At 38.9% G+C, this 21,421-nt stretch overlaps 1 protein-coding gene across 3 annotated transcripts in view; it reads left to right on the top strand.

The window, feature by feature from the left end:
- Mbd5 (methyl-CpG binding domain protein 5) overlaps positions 1–8,680 on the top strand; it is a 142,061-nt gene extending 133,381 nt beyond the window's left edge. For all 3 annotated transcript variants that reach the window (XR_016537261.1, XM_090342858.1, XM_090342856.1), the window contains 2 exons: positions 2,444–2,519; positions 6,491–8,680. Coding sequence is in view for 2 of the 3 variants with exons in the window: in XM_090342858.1 (XP_090198984.1) it covers positions 2,444–2,519; positions 6,491–6,562 (148 nt within the window). In the remaining variant the exon portion in view is untranslated. The remainder of the gene's footprint in view (positions 1–2,443; positions 2,520–6,490) is intronic.
- The last annotated feature ends 12,741 nt before the right edge of the window (positions 8,681–21,421 follow it).

Here is a 21,421-nt window from a genome sequence, read left to right as displayed (position 1 = left end):
CTTACTGTAGAACAACTTGGAAATGAATAGTACCATTGGGAGTCATTAAACAGCTTTCACCTCCACCTCAGCCAATGAGAGAGAGTCCTGGGCATGAGTTCCCCTGCAGCTGCCTAGCATCAAGGTTAGGAAATCTATGGAGGCTAATGCCACAAAATGAACAGGGCCACTTAAGACTGGGGAGGGTAGGTATACCAGTTGGAAGGAATCAACATTGTGTATCTACTCAGATAATGCTTAACATTAATGATAATAAGAAAAAAGTTGAATATATCAAGATACCTTTTGCATGAATATACAATAGTACATAAAATAATCTATTTGTGGATAAAGACATAATATTGAGGAGGCATGTGGGGAGGAAATGTGACTGGAATGAGTGGGCTAAATGGTAATTACAGATTTAATTATTTTAATGAAAATAACACTGGGAATATCTAGTCTATTAAGAGTTCATTCTGGGTAGTGGTTACTTTTTTCTGTATTTCATTGCATTAACTTTCTAAAAACAAATGAGAAAAAATGTAAATTTATTTTTATTGTAATTAATAGAAGGGTTACAGTTATATTCGCCAGATAGAAGGCGCATTACTTCACACACATTGATACCTCTTCCCATGTTTTTGTTCCCATTTCCCTCCCTCCACCCTCTCCCCTCATCTTGTTTTCTCCCTACCCTTTCCTATTTCAAATAAACAAATAAATGTGTAAACAATACACCAGATAACAAGGTAAGATACTGTAACAATATGAGAATAAGCAAGGAACAACAAAAGAGATGAGAAGTAACATAGTACATTAAGAACAACAATCAAATGAGAAAAAATTTAAAGCTGAGTACAGAGTACAAGGACAGCAAAAGGTGGGCGTGGACTGGAGGAAAGAAGACCATGTTTCCTCTATAATTAGCTTGAAACCAAAACACTAATCTTTCTTTCAGTTCTACTGACTTAAGTACACATATGTTTTCCAAAACATTAGGACCATTTTTGCTAGCTTTGTAAAAATATATTTAACAAATATATGCTACAGTAATGTTGCCTACAAGTAAAGCATTCAGGGGTAAAAACCTCAGAGTTCTCTAAGGAGTGGAAAGAAATAAAATACATAAATTGTCTAGCCATGGTGTATTGAGAATAAAACCTAGTTAGTAAGGGATGTGGCAAACCTAAAGGATTCATCTAATGGCATTCCACTAAAGTTCAAAATGTTTTTAAACACAGTATGCTAGCCAAACTAAATGGAGCAGTGAGCCAAATTCTCCCACAACTGAAAGTTTCCAGTCTTCATGTAGATGCTGAGATATGACTTAACTCTGCCATGCCAAAAGCTTGCTAGGGAGAGATTTATCTCTTCAGCATTTCTGGTAATTGGATAAATATGATGAATCCCATTAACATTCAAAATTGTGTGATTATTTACATGCATATAGGAGGAAATCACACTAATGGAAAGCCATACAACCACAGAAAAGGGTAGTATAATTTGCCTGATTGTATTAATTGGTACAACAGCTTCAAATAGGTAACTTTCAAAAGTAGTAAATGTATTGTCATTCAAGCCTAACAATGATAATATAATGCCAAGTAGAGAAAAAAGATAAGTGATAGGAATTTTAGATTATCCTTCTTTATCTGTTCAAATAGTTACACTATTTGAAATTAGGTGAAAATGTGACTACCAAGCTTGAAGTCTAAGGTGTGGCAGGTTAGTAAGCTATTTCCCACCTGGACAGTGTATCAGAAGAATTTCAGCTTCACTTGCTCAGTTTCCAAAGCCAAGTGCTCTAGAGAGGGCAGAGAGAGCTCCCTAGTGGCCAGAGCCTGCAGTTCAGGCCTTCCGCCCTTCTAGCCACCCAGCCTAGCTGCCAGACCAAAACAATATACCACAGGCTACTTCCAGGAGGATGAGCTTCAATTTTGGGAAAAGAGACCCCTGGCCCAATATTCTTTAAAAAAAAAAATCACCAGCCTCCAGAAGTGACGTATATGAAAGGAGGAGACTAAACTTCTCCTCAGTTATATGTTCATCTTTTCTTTTTTTTTTTGCCAGTCCTGGGCGTGAGCTCAGGGCCTGAACACTGTCCTTGGATTTTCTCAAGGCCAGAGCTCTACCACTTGAGCCTCAGCACCACTTCCAGTACCACTTTTGTATGTATGTAGTACCGAGGAATAGAACCTGGGTCTTCATGTATGCTAGACAAGCACTCTTACCAGTAGGCCAAACTCCCGGCCTATATTCATCTTTTTAAAGTAGTTTGTGACAGTAATCAGTATTCAGTGGTGAGAATCCCAGAGTGCTAAATTTTGTCAGCTGAGTTTTCCAAATGTGGCTATAAATTGACTTTATCTGGTGGAATTGCTATTTTAGTTTTCTGATGAGCAAATTAGAGATTTTTGTTTCTTTAATGTATTAATCTTGTATGTTTTTTCATTAATTTCAGAAGCGGAAAGCTAAATAACCATTTAGAAGCTGCTATTCATGAGGCCATGAGTGAACTGGACAAAATGTCTGGGACTGTAAGTTAATTCATTTTTCTATTATACTGTGTTTCTTTGAAAAACAAATTATAATTTGTGAGTCTCTTCAATACTGTCAAATACCTCATGTAGTAATGTCAAATTACTCAAATAAGAAAAAAAGCTAATATCAGAAAAGATTTAAAGTCATTTAAGAAAAAAAAATAACCTAGTGGTATTATCTACATTTTTCTGAGATATGCACCTCTTGTTCTCCTACACAATTATTTTAAAATGTAAGCAAATAATATATTGAAGTTAAACTCATAGTCAAAACCCAGCTCTCTACATCAACTTTGCAATTATCAGAGGGACATTATAAAATGTCCCTTCAGATTCAGTAATGCAAGTTTTACTGTCCACTGAACAAAAGAATAAAACTGAAAAGTGGGGTTAAGATAAAGAGTACAGGGGCTGGGAATATGGCCTAGTTGTAGACTGCTTACCCTGCTTATCTAGCATGCATGAAGCCCCAGGTTCAATTCCTCAGTACCACATATGCAGAAAAGCTGGAAGTGGCACTGTGACTCAAGTGGTAGAATGCTAGCCTTGAGAAAGCCCAATGACAGTGCCCAAACCTGAGTTCAAGCTCCAGGACTGACAAAAACCAAAAAGATGAAGAGTACACAATCCTCTCATTTTCCTTTGTGCACAGGCCTTAGGGCTTGAACACAGGGCCTGAGCGCTGTCCCTGAGCTTTTCTGTTCAAGGCTAGTGCTCTATCACTTGGGCCATAGCTGTACTTCCAGCTTCTTGAGATTAGGTGGAGTTGGATTAGCTCATTGGCTTTGGACTGGACTACAGCCTCTTGAGTAGCTAGGATTACAAGCATGAGACACCAACACCTGGCCCTTCTTCATATTCAGCACATAATATTGTTGCTAAATTGTAACTATTAATTTAGCATTTGAAGATGTAGTATCCACTTTTTCTTTGAATTTTATTGAATTGTATGTGATAGTGTCAATATAAGCAGTTTATCACCATCCTCTAAATGACAGATTGACCCATGTAAAGACTCAAAATATAATTTTACTTACCATTCCTAATTTTCTAAGATTCTGTACCAATGATATGTGATAACTCTTACCTGATACCTAGAGTCAAGATTACCTGAATTCCATCAACATATACAATTGCCATTGAATGATAGATCCAAATTAGAGCTTTGCAATTGTTGGGCTTGGTATGAACTTTGGAACTCGATAAATTTTAGAGAATTCCTAACCAAATTCATTCACACAAGGGTAAGGCCACAAGACTTAACTTTTCAGGTAGAATTCTACAAAACATCCAGCTTGGGAGCTATACATTCCAATGTCACAATTCCATGAAAATAGATCATAAGAAAAATAGATAGAGTATGAGAAATATGATCATTTTAGTGATGTGAGAATTGCCAAGGAGATGTACAAGTTAGGGTAAGCCACATACCAACCCTGAGTCTTAGAAACTCAACACAGGAAAGCCTACTTGAGTTTGCTGCTAGTTGAAGGAGGGGTGCGGTTGAAAAAAGGGATTGAGGGGAGGACGGTTTAAAACATAGCATTTTAAAACACCATGTGGCTAAATGATATATATTTTCACGTCATATTTGGTCCACAAATTATTAATTTGCAATCTTAGATAAAGATTTTTTTACTAGATTACATAGAGACTCCACATATATCTTCCACTTATAGATGTGTTTGTTTTAAAAAAATGTATATGGAGATTATGAGAATGAGGGAGTTTGATAAACTCATAAATATTATTTAAAATAATTTTTTTTGTCAATCATGGGGCTTGAACTCTGGTCCTGAGTGCTGTCCCTGAGTTCTTCAGTTCAAGGCTATTGCTCTACCACTTAAGCTACAGCACTACTTCCTTAAAATAATTTTTGGCCATAGAGATAGCATTAGCCTTTGCTACTGTCAAAACCTCTTTTTGCAGTGTTGAGACGAAACACAAGGCTGTGCACATGTTAGTCAAGTGCTTTCCCACTGAATTATTCCCCGGTAAGTCCTACAGCTTTAACTCAGGGCAACCTTAGGCAGACACTTCACTACTTCAACCACACCCACGACCCTTTCTTTAATTTTTCAAGTAGGGCTTGCATTTATTCCTTAAGGACAACGAACCACAGTCATCCAACTTAAAGGAAAGATGAGATGGCAGCTTTTCATTGATTGAGGCAGAAGGGTCTCCTTTATTGCCTGGCTTGCCTGGACCTCCTTATTTCTACCTCCTAAATAGCTAGGGTTACAGTTGTGAGCTACCAAACATAAACATTATTTTTCAGTCATACAAATAATTAGCCAACTTGTAGTGACCCTCAAGAGCTTATGATATGCATCTCTTCCTTCCTCTAAGTTCTGGCAACATATGGGTAAAACGTATTTACACCATGGGAACTGAAAAGTGCTACAATAGCTTTATGTCCAAAATGCAGGTTGGTAAATATTTGGCCACTTCCTAGGGCCCATCTGCTTCTCTGAGTCTTGCCCTTGTGCCATCCCACAAAGAGTCACATTTCAATTTCGGGTGCTCCTCATCTCCCCTGTGATGCTCTCAATTGATCTGCCTTGCATTCTGTCTTACATTCTTACAAGTGCTGCTCATTCTGACTTGCTACCCTAACTGTGGTTATTTCCTGCATTTGCATACACAAATACATTGTTTTGTTTTTCTCAGAGGACACAGGCGCAGACCTGCCAACAAATGAAAGTTTTCTGTTTTCTGTCCCGATAGTTCTTGTAGGCAAACTAACCTTGTTGGGCTGAGCTATATGGTTCTGTGCACTTAGTGATTGGGCTATTGTGATCTCCTGCTAAGAATATCATAGACATATTCTAGTTATTACAAATGAGTAAAACCTATATTTCTTTGGGCCTAGCTTGCTTCACTTAATATAATTTTCACTGTGATTAATAGAAGGGTTTCATGATATTCACCAGATAGAAGGTGCATAACTTCACAAACATTGATACCCTTTCTCATGACATGGTCCCCATTTCCCTCCCACCCTCCCCCCACTTATCTTGATTTCCCCCCTTCCTTATCCAATTTCAAATAACCAGTTAAGCACATATAAAATACATCAGATAACAAGGTGAAATATTGTAACAATATGAGACAACTAAGGGATGGCAAAAGAGATGAGCGATAACATAGTACATTAAGGACAACAGCCACTCATTTTTTCCAGGTCTTTCCATTTCCTTATGAATGGGGAAATGTCTTTCTTTCTGATGGAAGCATTAAATATACTTGCATTCCTCACGCTTGGTTTTCTCCAATTTATTTTCTGTTCTATGTGGACTGGAGTCTCAAAGTACTTTCCTGTTAATCAGTTTGTAGTATTACCCATCCTTTGTTCTAGTTGTGGTCACAATGAGGTCGTGGTTTGAAAACAAAGAAGTAAATGATTGAAGATATCAGTGACAGAAAGTGAAAGTCAGAGTGTCTGTTCCCTTGTCAGAAATAATATATTGTTTAGCCAGATACCAATGGGTTACTCCTGTTAATTGTAGCTATTTAGGAAACTAAGATCTGAGGATCAGGGTTCAAAGCCAGTTGGGCAAGAAACTCTTTAACTCTTATTTTCAACTAACCACCAAAATGCCAGAAGTGGATAGAGCATTAGCTTTGAGTAAGAAAGAAGCTCAGAGACAGTGCCCAGGCCCAAAGTTCAAACCCCAGAACCAAAAGAAAAAGAAATCATGGAAGGGAAAGAGGGAGGGAAGGAGAAAGGAAGGAAGGAAGGAAGGAAGGAAGGAAGGAAGGAAGGGAGGGAGGGAGGGAGGGAGGGAGGGAGGGAGGGAGGGAGGAAGGAAGGAAGGAAGGAAGGAAGGAAGGAAGGAAGGAAGAAAGGAAGGAGGGAGGGAGGGAAGGAAGGAAGGAAGGAAAGGAGGGAGGGAGGAAGGAAGGAAGGAAATTGTATGATTTGTGATTTCAAATTCCATTGTATTTTTCCACTTTTTATTTTTCAGGTTCACCAAATCCCACAGGGAGACAGACAAATGAGACCCCCCAAGCCCAAAAGGAGGAAGATCTCCAGATAACAGAGAGCACTCCACTAATGCACAGTGTTTAAGAAAGGAACATGCACAGATACATCTGTATATAGATATTGATATGGCCACTGTTATATCAATATTTAAATTATGACAGATAGCTACCACCACCACAGGGTGCTAAAGGAAAGAATGATACCATTTTTTTAATCAGAAAAAATACTGAAATGTTGGAAAAGCCAATTGAAATCCCTGTATGATGAGAGTGATAAATGGTCAAGAGATTACCAAGAAACTCCTTTTCTATCATACAAAAATCGTGATTATAAGAAATAGTCAAATGTTTCTGGAGAATTTTCAGTGTTGTATATAGAAAATGCAGAATTTCATGGTGATATCAGAAATGTAAATATTGTACAATATTGTCATGTACAAGCGTACCTAATGCACACTTTATCTTTTATTGTACAAAGAAATAGTGTACAAAATTCTTTGGTTTCTATGGAGTACACCAACCAGAGACTACCAGTGTAAAGTGATAAATAAAAATACAACCTAAATGCTTTTCTATGATAATGTAAAAGATGCTGTTTTTGTATTTGACAGCAGAGAAAAGGCATGATGATGTAATATCTGAATCATGACACACACTGCACACCACCGAGTGTCCCTTTCTATTGTCTATTTGGAATCTTGCCCAGGAGCACTGAACTCAATTGTGGATGTCTGGAACCTGCAATCTTGCAGACTTCTAAAGGGATTAGGGTTCACAGGTCTAAATTAAGAATTCAGAAACTGCAACCATTTGTTGCATATTTTTTTTACCTAAGTTTTAAAATAGAATAGGTTTTATAAAAAAAACTTAGATGGAATATTTTACTCAACCATTTCTGTAGTTAATATTTGATAGCCACCTGTTGAATTAGATAGTTTACCGTTATTGATGCTAAGAATTATGGGGCTTTTGTTTTGGTTTGGTTTATATTTCAGACAGTATTTGACAAAGTAACTTTCTGTTTCCACACATGGAGGGAGGCAAAAGTTCCACTTTGCAATAATTAGCAGAGGTAAGACTGAAGATAGATTAGAGGGGTTTTATTTCATTTTTTTTTATTATTACAGGCCAAACTAAATCAAAGTCATCAAAACAGAAAAAGAAAATGCATTTTATATCCATTCATCAGTATTATTTACACAGAAGTTAAGGTGGCTTACAAAATTATTAGCAATGGTAATTTTTTATCAGTATTATGTAACATATCAGATTTATTTTATTTAAAGAATTATTTATACCATTAACAGATTCTTATATATATGAATGTGGCTGAGATGTGCAGGTTAAATCTATTAACCAAATTATTTATATTATATTAAGTAAGAAAAAATGTGAAACAAATGTAGAAAGAAAAATACTACATTACAAATATACAAACCTAAAACTGTGAGCCATTGTAAAGTACAAGGTAATCAATAAGAAATGTAGCACAACATAATTTTCTCTTTTTTTGACAATTCTTAAGGTGGTGGTATGCCCTACCTGCCAGATAGTTCAGAGAAGTTTCAGGCCACTTCAGTTAATGATTGTCAAAAGAAGGGAACTGATTCCCTTTTCCTTGGAACACCAGCCCTACCCCCCAAACTCCCTACCAGGAACACTGCCTGTCCTCCAGCCCAGGGCTGACTCTAGCTCAGATCTCAGCTGTTGGAGGCTTTCCTGTAACAAGCTCTGGATTCCCCAGATACCACCACCTCCCCACTTCCTCTTTCCCACCCTGCCCCACACTTCATCCCATCATGTAGCAGAGTTCCAGTAACTCAGGAAAAAGGAGACCGAGGTCATTCCTCAAGTTTTCTTGGGGCTGCAGCACAGAGCACACCACCCAGGCTCACTTTTGATAACAACCATTCTTAGCTCTTCCTCTGGGTCTCCTGTATCACTCTGCCCCTTCTGCTCCCATCTTTACCCTTACCCTGAAGCCTGATGGAATGCAACTGGAGGCACAGGCTTTATAGCTTGAAACTCCCAGGAGATTCCTTCGGGGGAGGGTAGGTTTATTGCCTTTTGTGCGTTGGTGGGAGAACCTGCCTAGTCCTTCATGCAGTCACGTGAAGTAATGTTTTGTGTAGTTTGGTTGGCACACCTTTGTTCTAAGTTGATATGTTGGTTATGTTCTTTTTGTTTGTTTGTTTGTTTTACAACAACCTGCTTTTCTCCTGTTTTGTGTACACAGTTATGTTTATTCACAGATAAACTCATGTGTGTTTGTATGTTGGGTATATGTGTATGTGTAAACAGGTGTGTGTGTGTGTGTGTGTGTGTGTGTGTTGTGTGTTGACGGAACATTTTTAGCCTTTGCCATTCTGTCTTCAGAATGAGTTTGTGTCAAACCAAATCTCCTTCTTTTGGATGTTTTGAGCAGATTCCGTCTGTGCTTCCCACCACATCAATAGAACATGTGAAATGTGTGCCCGTGATTCCATGGGTTGCTTATGGCTTGCTGTGGGTGCTAGGCGTAGTTGTCTCAGTCTACATGAGGTTTTCTTGTCTCTCTTATAGCTATATGATTTCTTGTAAGCAGCGAATGTAAATATTGTTAGCATTTTAGGTCATGCAGTGCTGTAACATTTTTCTTTAAATGTTGCACTTTCTTTACAATTAAAAGAAAAATGGTCACTCACACTTTAATTTTGCCCATAGAGCCATTTCTTTCTCTTTGTATTAAAAACCAATTCATTTTTTAATGAAGGCTAGCCCTTCTGTTAGTAAAATTTTTATGCCCTATAATAAACTTTTTAAAAAAAAAAGAAAATCCAAGAATGGAAACAGAATGAAATTGTTTTGCTCCTTTAAACAACATAATAGTCCCTCTTATAAAAAGAAATCAAATTTTATTTTGCATCCCTTAGCAGTCCTACGAAGTACAAGAAAAATAAAGTATACATTCTAAGTAGTTCTTAAAGATTATTTCAAAGAAGTGAAAATTAACAGAGCAGTTCTGGTGTGGTTTATCTTGTTTGTGATATTTAAAAAAAAAACAGGGTTTTTAAAGGAATAGGCCTGGTTTGTACATTGCAGTCACATTATAAGTGAAAATGCTTTAAGAATAATGTATCTCCTGTTATTGATCCTCGATGATGACATTGATCCTCAATATTATTCCACTTGATATCAGTGGCCACATCTAGTCTATTTAGACCCTGAGTTTTAGTTTTTGCTGTTTGTTTTTTTTAAGTAAACTTAGAATATATCTTTGAATACAATGCTGCAGACTGGTGGGAGGAGCAGAGACCTCCCATTTCACTTACTCTAAGTTTATGAAGACTCTCAACATGAGTTGATTCCCTGTTCTGTTCAGGTCATAAAGCAAATTGCTATTCATTTGGATAAGCTTCCATGCAACCTGCAGTGTTCCCTTGCAAGTCATAAGCAACTTTGCATTAAGGTTGCTTAAGCTGCTGGCGTCAGTGTTCTTTCTGAAAAGAAAGCCGATACTCTAGACCTTACCAAAAATCTGCTATCTCATTATTTGACCATTTATGCCCAAATGGAATGATGCAACTCATGTTTTTTTTTAATGTAGTATATAAGATAAGTTGTGCATTACTTGGTCTATTTGGAGGATATGAGCAAAAGATATCCACCAGCCATAACTGTAATAGTGAGTTAATTTATCTTTTTCTTTCATTTACTCTGTTACATTTGCATTAGCCAAAGAGATAAGGACATTAGTAATTCATATGTATAAGCAACCCAGATATAAATATTAAGTCAGTGAGCCAAAAAGCAATAAACAATTAAAGCATGGGAAATTCTGCTAATAGTGGGGACTCTGATGTAGAATATATAATATATAGCATTATCTTCAACTATGAAAGATTAACTTGTATCTACTGTAAATATGTATTATCAGCCTTATGTGCTTTTATACACACTGTGTGTGTACCTTGGTGACCTTTTATAAGCCAGAAAAATGGTTCATTTGATAATTTGTTATGTAAATACAACATTGTCTATAAATGGGAAAATTTGATGCCATATGGCTTCATAATATACGAATGTGTTTTGTAACATCATGCCTTCATGGATTAAGTGAAATACAATGGATTGTCTCTGTAGTAGAGTAGCAGTTTACATTTCACCCACAATTTAAATGGATATTTTTGCCTAAATGCTTATACTATTAGAACAACAATGTGAAAATCAGATCATTTGATCTCACCAAAACTCCATTTTATACTCAAGACTGTTCAGTTTCATGCTAAATGTGTTGTATTAAGAAATTTCCACCCATCTGTGGCAAGGATCTACTTAAGATAATGCCCCAAGTTGAATTACCATACTTGAGAACAAAGAATATCCGTTGTTTAAAACATTAGGCATGGGATGACCTCAACTTTCTTACTTCTCTTCAACTTCTTCTTTTCCGCTGTCTCCACATATCCTAAACATAATGACACTAAGACACAGGGCCTAGTTCCTGTGAGAACAGATGACTCCAGCAGAGTGTTACCTCTGTATAGCATGTCTCAGCCTTCGTACTACTGACATTTGGGGTCTGATCACTTGGCATTGAGGGGGCTACCCTGCATTTCACAGTGTATTTAGCACCACCTTGGTCTCAACCTACTAGGTACCAGCAGTACCCTCCATCAAACTGTTAAAATTGAAAAATGACTCTCAACAATACCTAGTATCTCCTGGGCTAGGTGGGTGTGGGTTTTCATAGTGGGACTCTTAAGAGCAGTGCTTAAATGGAACCAAATAGAGAGCATGTCTGTAAAAACGTATGCACTGGTTTGCATGTTGTAATCAATGGGGAAAATGATTTGTAGAAGCAACCAACATCTATGCTTAGAGTGCTTCTCAGTGCATTCCATCCATGGTTAAAGAAATGAATACTTATAATCATCAACTGTGCTTTGAATTTGATGCTTTAGGTCCTAAAGCTCAGGATAATGACTTTTGAGAATTCCCAGGTAGTAGCTTAGGAGAGTTACCTAGATGCTTATGGATACATTTGCAAGAAGACTGACAGCCCACTTTGAGTAATACAAGGAACTCCAGAGAGTAAGAGGCTTCTGTTCTGTAGCTGCCCCCTTTGAGGAAAAATGAGAAGTTTGCTTAGAAGACCTCATTATCTATATTCTTAAACAGTCATCTCTTAAACAGCATAGTCCAGTGCTTTCTGGCTACCCTCTCATCAGTTCGAATAGAAGCAGTTCAGAAGATGTTAGGGTTTCTTTGCTATGTTTACTGATTTCCTAAGTATTCTTGAGTGCCATCATTTTTGCAGCTCTGTGTGTAGCAATAGGGATATTGTAGTGAACTAAATAGGTATAATATCTGCTCTCACAGAGCTGACGGAGGAGACAGCCAAGTAAAGATGTAAGTACAGCCAGCAAAAATAAGAGATGGATGGAGAGCTTATCACACAGCAGCTGGCTGTTTTTAATGGCTGGGAGCTTGAAGGAGGGGGAGAGGAAAGATGAAGAATTAGGCAAAGGAGGCATGAGTTGCATGGAGAGGGTGAAGGAGAGTATGTAAAAGGAAAAAACTGCACACACCAAGCTTGGAAAGTAGAGGAGGCATGAAAAAGGACAGATGGGGGGCAATAGGGGTCTGGATGGCTTGTCAATACTTTTACAGTGCTATGTTAGGAGATTATTGTGGGCAATTAAGGTATGGTATGACCAAGTTTGTGTTTTAGAAAGATTATTCTGGTTGCAATGTTAAGAACCAGTAATTAAAAAGGGACAAAACTGAGCAGCATTTATTTCATTTGAAGTATAACATTTTAAGCAGCATGTTCCTTCCTCAATTTCTTTGTTGTTGATGTTGTTGTTGTGAGGCTCGAACTTAGAGACTGGTTGCTGCCTCTGAGCTCTTGTGCTCATGGCTAATGCTCTACCACTTTGAGCCATAGCTCCACTTCCAGTTTTTAGGTGGTTAATTGAAGAAAGAGTGTCAAACTATCCTGCCTGGACTGGCCTCAAACTACAATCCTCAGATCTCAGCTTCCTCAGTAGCTAGGATTACAGGTGTGAGCCACCAAGGCCCTAGTTCTCAAAAAAAAATTTAAATCCAGCCTCACCTTAAATTTTTTTGTCAGTTGTGGGACTTGTACTCTGGGCTGGATATTGTCCCTGAGTTCACATCAAGGCTAGCAGTCTACCACTAAGACACAGTTTTCTGGTGGTTAATTGGCGATAAGGGTCTCATGGACTTTCATGCCCCTGCTGGCTTTCAACCACAATCCTCATCTCAGCCTCCTGAGTAGCTAGGATTACAGGTGTGAGCCACTGGCACCTGGCACCATAATTCTTCTTTTCTTTTTTTTTTTTGTTGTTGCTATATAAATTTGCTCAGATGGTAGAGCTTCTACTGGTCTTTTAATTCCTTCAGTGTTCTAATAGCAGACTTGACTGTGATGGCATAAGTGGTGTTGTAGCTTCAGGCTCCACCAGCCCCTGTTTTCATGTAGGAACCACAGTGCCAGATGACCACAGCTTGCCTCTTCATCGTGGTCTTGCCACAGAAGGAGCAGATGTACTTGGCATGCTGGTGGATTTCAATTTTTTTCACCATCTTCTCCAATTAGGCACCACAGCGGGTGCTGTTTTTACCAATGTGTTTGGCCATATTGCTGTGACTCAGGTCCAGGCTCAGAGAGCCATAATTCTTTATATTACACCCCAGTCCTGAAGCATGTCTATAAACATATGTGTGGAAATTAATTTTAATACAGGTTGGTTGTTCCTAATCTGAAATCCTAAGTGCACTCAAACCCAAAAGTTTGTCACACATGGGAAATTCCACACCTGATTTTGTTGGATGAGTCAAAGTCCATATCTGACTGCACTAAAAATATCAATTGAAGTCACCTGCAGTGTGTTATATGAAGTGTATATGAAACTATTTACTTTGGGCTCCACATTGGTTCCATCCCCCAAATATTATAAAAATCCACAGCAAACCCTACAATACTTCTTAGTGCTAAAAATACCAGGTAAGGGACACTCAACCCGTAGCCATGAAGAAATGCTATTCGGTGTCCTTACAGCCACTGCCTACAACATTCTTTCCTGTTCCCTCAACACAAATAGGAAAGTAAAAAATGTTTCTAGTTTGATTATCAAAAGCTTGACATGCTGCAGCATTCTGCTAAAGTGATAGGAAGCAAAGCCTGCTCACCAGAATGCACAGGTAAGTATAGGTCAGGGGTGGACCTTTGGGGTGATCACCTAGTCTTGATCACTCCCCTGAGAAACAGGAGGCCATCATGAAAAGTGCACATTACTGGAAATACCAGGTGAGTATAAGGTTGGAGGCCAGGACAAGTCATCTGGCTACTGGAGAGCATGGCAGCCACTGCAGTTTTCATCAGCCATAATAGCCCATGGTTTTGTCTAAGCTCTTCAATGTACTCCCAACCACAGTTAGCAACTTCCAGGCTCAATGAACCAATGAACTTGAGGAGTTTTCAAAGTTAATTTTAGGTTTGAAACAAAAACAAACAAACAAAAAAAGGAGCAATGAAACAACAGGCATTCAATCCTCCAATCCAGAGATCAACATGGGGTCTTCTAACATGGAATCCTGTACACAGGAAATGGACCTTCAGCCAGAAAGAAGCTCTTTAAAATAGTTACACAAAGGGCCCTGGGGAATCTCAATCTGGATACATTCAAGTCAAGACTGGGCCACTGACAAATTGTTTGACTATGGGTAGCTCTCTTAATCAGTCTGTATTTTGCTTTCTCCTCTAGAAAAATAGAATCCCAGTAGCACCTACTTCTTGGGATTAGTTGAGGATCCAGTAAGATAATGCTTTCAGTGCTCTTAACAGCCTGGCATATCAGGTACTCTGGGAATGGTCACTATTAATTTTGTAGTTGAAGGACTTCCAACAGCAGTCCAAGCCCATGAGTGCTATGGAACATGGGGGTAAGATGGTGGGGGAGGTGGAGGAGCTTAGGAGAATGATAGTCTGACTGTCCCGGCTGTGCTACCAAAAAGGACCCTTCAAAGAGATACTGTCTGGCTCTCTATATAACCCTGAATTTTCAGATCAACTGCCTAGTATTTCCTGGATGGATTATTTTGTTCATGATGCCACATAAGAAAAACATTGTTCTGGGCCGGGAATTTGGCCTAGTGATAGCATGCTTGCCTAGCATGCACGAAGACTCAGGTTCAATTACTTAATAATACATACATAGAAAAAAAAGCTGGAGGTGGTGCTTTGGCTCAAGTGGTAGAGCTCTATCCTTGAGAAAGTCCAAAGACAGTGCTCAGGCCCTGAGTTCAAGGCCCAGGACAAGAAAGAACGAAAAGAAAGAAAGAAAGAGAGAAAGAAGGAAGGAAGGAAGGAAGGAAGGAAGGAAGGAAGGAAGGAAGGAAGGAAGGAAGGAAGAAAAGGAAGGAAGTTAAATGAGTTGGCTGTGTAAACCTGAACAGACTCAGATTCAAAGATCCTGGAGGCCATTCTCAGAGTGAGAACCAAGTATGCTAGCAGTGTGACTTTGGGGAAATGACCCACTCAGGGCCTCAGCCTTGTAAGTTTCAGCTTAAAGGAGATTGCTGCATGGTTCTGGCAGAAAAGAGTTTAGGGGGGAGTGCCTACTGCTGGCCTGCCCAAGTGGAGGTGCAAAGGATGCAGAGAAGAGGGGTGGGTATGAGGCAAGGGAAAGGCTGCAAAGGGACCACAGGCAAAACAAACAGGCAGGACTAATGATGGACACTGACATATAGGGAGAGCATGGGGGAGGGGAAGTGGCCTCAGAGAAGACCTCAGGGCCTGGGTCAACTCCCATTGCCCCCAGGCCCACCAGTTACCTAGAGTAGAGATGGATGCTGGGCTTCTGGGAAGGGGCCAGCTGTGCACCTAGGATGAACAATGGGCATATAGTAAATGATATTTGTGATTATTGTGAATAGCTTTACATATAATGTGTATTTTTACCAGTGCTCAGTTCTCTAAGCAGAAATGAAATTAGCATAGGCCTGTATCTTACAAAAAGGATCCTTTTTTCATATATTTTTATTGTAATTAATAGAAGGGTTACATTATATTCGCCAGATAGAAGGTTCATTAATTCACATACTTTGATACCCTTTCTCATGTCTTGGTCCCCGTTTCCCTCCCCCCCCACTCCCACCCCTCATCTTGATTTCCCCCCCCTTCCTTAGCCAATTTCAAATAACCAATTAAGCTCATATAAAATATATCAGATAACAAGGTGAAAAATTGTAACTATATGAGATAACCAAGGGATGGCAAAAGAGATGAACGATAATATAGTACATTAAGGGAAACAGTCACTCATTATATGGCTTTTGTTTCCTTATCCTGGAGGTCCTTACATTTAGTGTTATACTATTTGGCCTAATGTCTCTAGATTTTGTTCTATTATAAATCTCTACTAGGAGAGCCCAAGGTTTCTACTGATTATGACAAATGAGGGAGACTATTGGGCCTATGTTCCTTTGAGTCTGGCTTACTTCACTTAATAGGATTTTTTCTAAGTCTTTCCATTTCCTAACAAATGGGGCAATGTCATTCTTTCTGACAGCAGCATAGAATTCCATTGTGTACAAATACCACATCTTGTTGATCCACTCATCAACTGAGGGACATCTGGGTTGGTTCCATATCTTTGCTATGGTGAATAATGCTGCAATGAACATCGTTGCGCTAGTGGATTTAGTATGTCCTTGTTTCTGGACAATTGGGTAAATGCCAAGTAGTGGAATTGCTGGGTCATAGGGGAGCTCTATGCTTAGTCTTTTGAGGCACTGCCATACTGCTTTCCATAGAGGTAGAAGGAGTTTGCACTCCCACCAACAGTATAGTAGTGATCCCTCCTGGCCACATCTTGATCCTGGCCATTCTAACTGGAGTGAGGTGGAATCTTAGAGTTGTTTTGATTTGCATTTCTTTTATGACCAGAGATGTTGAGCATTTCTTCATGTGTCTATAGGCCATTTTTGTTTCTTCTTCAGAGAAGACTCTCTAAATCTTTGGCCCATCTTTTAATGGGATGGTTGTTATTTTGGAGATTAGTTTTGGAGTGATTCAATTTTTTGAGCTGTTGATATATTTTAGATATGAGGCCTTTGTCCGTTGTATGGTTGGTGAAGATCTTCTCCCATTCTGTAGGCTTCCTAATTAATTTACTAGCTATGTCCTTTGCCATACAGAAGCTCTGAGCAGTTATATTCTTGAGTAAGATTGTGGACCAAGAGAATCAGGAAGGTCCCAGAATATTTGATTATGGGGATCCAGGTATATGGGTGTGGAGGAAAATGGGTCCTTAACTGTCCTGAATTAGTTGTGCCTAAGACACTAGCATGAAAATGAAAAGATTATATACTAAATAATGGTTTGAAAAGCAAAGAAAGGGCTAATATTCCAAACTGATGCTATTACTGTTTTTAAAGATTGCTGTTCATTTATTTCTATTTTATTATCATTAACTAGTTGTACAAAGGAATTTTCATTCAACAAAGCAGTTCATGAATATAATGCTCCTTGATCCATGTCACTCTTTCAACATTCTCATTCATCCCTCCCATCCCAGCCCTTTCCTCATTTAATGTCATAGGATATATATACATTGGATTTTTGTCTACATTCCCTCATCTTGTATTTATTTGTTGGTTGATCATGGGACTTGAGCTCCAGGTATGGGCGCTGCCCTTGTGCTCTTCAGCTCAAGGCCAGCACTCTACCACTTTGAGCCACATCACCACTTCCGGTTTTCTGGTGGTTAATTGGAGATAAGAGTCTCATGAACTTTTGTGCCCTTGCTGGTTTTGAACAGCGATCCTCAGATCTCAGCCTTCTAAGTAGCTCAGGATTACTGGCACCTAGCTTTTCATTTCTTTCTTCTATTTCTTTTTCTTTTTTTGTGGGTCATGGATGGGGCTTGAACTCAGCCTGGGTGCTGTCCCTGAGCTCTTCAGCTCAAGGCTACTGCCCTACCCTTAAGCTAAGCCCCACTTCCCATATTCTAGAGGTTAATTGGAGATAAAAATCTCAGGTCCTTTTGTGCCCAGGCTGGCTTTGAACTTTGATCCTCAGATATCAGCCTCATCAATGAAGCGGGCTTCTGTGGGGTTTCCTGCCCTTGTTGCACCTGAGTTTCCATGAAACATAGCATATGGGGAACTGAGCCAGGAAGACTGGTTAGCCAAGGCTTTGGTCCTTGGACTGTGACCAGCTCCAGGCTTTTGATGCCAAGTTAATCTTAAATAGCTTTCACAGTCAAATACCCTTAGGAGATCTCCTCTGACCTTTTTCAGGTTCTGGCCCCTTTTTTCTAATAAAACAGGGATTATTTTGAATTATAAGTTCTCCAAATTCCAAAATAAGCACAGAGGCCAGGTGCTTATGATTTTAGTTAGATTCTCACTGTTCTGGTTTGTCTGGCAAAGAATTAGGAAGTACAATTTCACAGGAGCTAGAGAACAAGCTTGCATGAATCAGAGTGAAAAGCTGAGCTGGGCCATCTTTGGCTGCCCAGGTGAGTTCCGGTCATGGCACTGTTTAGGATATGATGAGGAGAGTGGCCACTGTGTTCCAACCCTCACAGCACACATAGTGCAACATCAAAGACAGAAGCCTGAGGACACTTGTAGGATTCTATGGTAACATATAATTTACCGTGAGAGAGGTCACCCTGACCATGATTTCAGGGTGAATAATTTTTTCTATCCTCCTGAGAAAATGTCAACATGGCAAGTTTGCTCCACTGACACCAGGGAAAACCCCAAGTGCCTTCTAAAGAAATCAATCCCAATACCTGTGACCTCTAAAATTAAGGCATAGAGAATGGCCACCATACCAGCCAGCAACCATAAGGCTGAAAGCTTGTAGTTTCTGCTCTGTTCCTGATCATATATGTGACTTTGGACAAGTTGTACCATTCAATAGCCTCATAATTTTTTAAATCTTTTTTTATTTAAAGAATTTATTAACATTGATTTTTACGTCATATTTCAAATGACGTGTTTAACAACAAGTATTCAAGAAAACAATTTTTATTGTATTTTATTGACAGGGTAATATATACAGGGGTTACAGTTACATCTGTCAGGTATTGTGTACATTATTTCTTAAACACTGATACCCCTTCTCATGTTGCATTAATCATCTTGTTTTTCCCCAATCCCTTGCTTACTTCAAATAAACAAATAAATGTATATATAATATACTCAGAAACAAAGTCAGATACAATAACAACATGAGACAAACCATAAAGGGAAAAGAAAGAGAAAAGAAATAACTTCACATAGTATATTAAGACTAATAATCATAAAGATAAGCCTCTTGTTTCCATATCTTGGAGTTAGTTTTGTTTAGTCATATTCTATATGGCTACATGTACATAGCTTTTGAGCTACTGTAATCCTCTGATAGGAGAGTCTTAGATGTGTACTAATTATTATAAATGAGCGAAGGCATGGAGCCTATGTTTCTTTGGGTCTGGCGTACTTCACTTAATATGATTTTTTCCAAGTCTTTCCATTTCCTTACAAATGGGGCGATGTCATTCCTTCTGATGGCAGCATAGAATTCGATGGTATATAAATATCATATCTTCTTGATCCATTTATCCACTGAGGTAGCCTCACAATTTTTGTTGATTTTGTTGTTGTTTTCTGTAGCTCAGACTTGCATCTAACTCATGTTTTTCCTGCTTTCATCTCTCAAGTGCTGGGATTATAGGCCTGAACCACCACAACCTGTTGTAGCCTAATGACTTTGAAAAACAATAATAATTCTTTTAGACTAATATTCTCCAATGTTATTGAAGAGGGCTGGTGATTAGCGTGTTCTCATCAATCTTTGTTCACTAAGGAAGCTTCTGTTGGGGTTTTCTGTGCTGATCTGTGTTTAGTATAATTGTATTGTACCACTTTGGAGGCTGAGTTTTGTATCAGGAATGGTTCAGAATCAGCCTATGCTATAGAGGAGGGGCCTGACCTTTGAGTTTTTAAATCATGTGCTAGAATAAACAGTTCATTTTCCAAACAAAGTGATCAATCTCATTAAATAGTTTCAGTGCTCATTGGAGCAACTTCTTCTCAGGAACTGTATTAGGCCCAGTCTGTTTCAAGAAGTCTCCTGCATGGAGGATATAGTGAGAGCCTATACCATCCACAAGCCATTAGGAGGCCTAAATTCTACATTTGATGGACTTTTTACTTGGTCTGGCCTACTCTGGATATGAGGCATCTAATATGAAAGTAGGTTTCATTTGGTCTATATACACATCAATTTCTCAAATGAGTCTATGAAACCAACTCTGAGTCTCAGCTTGTTGACACTAAGCCTTCTGTATATAAGAACTACATATATTTTACTCTCTGTGCTTGATTAAAGGACCTCATAGGCTACTTATGGCTCCTCTTCATAAGGGAAGTTGCAATCAATCACATTTTTTGCAATCATTTTTAAGCTGCTAGTTGAATGCATAATCATGGCCCAGTCTAGGTCAGATTTGAGTTTCCTTGTTGCCACCTCTTGTCATAGATTCTTAGAGGCAAGTCTCAGCCTTTTTATAAAACACAGTGATTAGCCAGACACCAATGGCTCATGCCTGTAATCCTACCTACTCACGAAGCTGAGATCCAAGGACCACAGTTCAAAGTTCTCTGGATTGGAAAGTCTTTGAAACTCTTATCTTGAATTAACCATCAAAAAGCCTCAAGTACAGCTGTGGTAGAGTTTAGCTTAAAACGAAAACAACAACAACAAAAACTAAGAAACAACACCAAAACCCTGAGCTCCAGCCCTAGGGCAGACACAACAAGAAAAAGTGATTGCTCTATCAATGCATTGTACAATGAAAGAAACCATCATGAACGACAAAGGAGAGGACCAAAGTGATGTTACATGAGGATGTAGACTTCTCAGAGTCCATAGTACACATATGCCTGCTGAGTAAACCCAAAATTGTTTCTCTTCACTCTCCCAGCCTCAGACAGTTGGACTGAGTAGGGTACCTGACTTGAGAAAGTTTCCTTGACTGATTAGGCTCAGGTGGATGATGAGAGAACAATGAACTCCTTCTTATAGGAAAACAAAACCAAGAAGTATAAGTTGAAGACACCCTCAGCAATGAGCTAAAACTTAAGTTGATAAGAAGAAAGTGGTGATGACTAGGTCTTGTGCACACCTACCCCGTGAGAAAAGCCAATTGTTCATGATGTATGCCTGTAATCCCAGCAGTTGTAAGCAGGAGAATGGTGAATTGGAGGCCAGCCTAGACTACATTGATGAGACGGTGTCTAAAAAGAAGAAAGAAAAGGAAACAATAGGTATTAAAACAAAAGAGAGCCAGCCAAAAATAAGAGAAAGCAATGTATAGTATTCAGTGCGGTACTAAATCCTTTACATTAACTTATTTTTCACCTAATCCTATGTGATAAGGACTATGATTATCTTCATTTGGCAGATCAGGATGCTGAGGCTGACACATGGGTAACATGATACTGTGTAAGACTATGAAATAAACTAAATGGGCTGGCTCCTCATTGCATTCACCATGCAATACTGTCTCATGAAAGAGAAAGAAGGAGAAAGGTTTTCCTTAAACAATCCAGGACCCAGTTTTCCCTAGCCCCAGCACTTCCATTTTATTGGATTTTTCCTGGGTAATCTGAGCTAATCAGATCTTATTATGCTTACTAGGTTTCTGTTTCTAGAAATGAAGAGAAACATAGCCAAACCAGACAAGAAGCTTACAAGACTTCCAGGTAGGACTGATGAAAGATTTTAGAAAAAAAAATGGGCTGTTAAACTGAGGACTGTGATTTCATGGTAGAGAAATTGGCCTTGCATCTGTAAAGCACTGGGATTGGCCTTCAACAAATACACGCAATGCACCTCCTACCTGGCA

This window comes from Megascapheus bottae, chromosome 12 (assembly GCF_031878675.1).
Source record: "Megascapheus bottae isolate mThoBot1 chromosome 12, mThoBot2.hap1, whole genome shotgun sequence".
Classification (NCBI taxonomy): Eukaryota; Metazoa; Chordata; class Mammalia; order Rodentia; family Geomyidae; genus Megascapheus; species Megascapheus bottae.
Note: the sequence above shows the minus strand (reverse complement) of the source record. Positions and strands in the feature narration are given on the sequence as shown.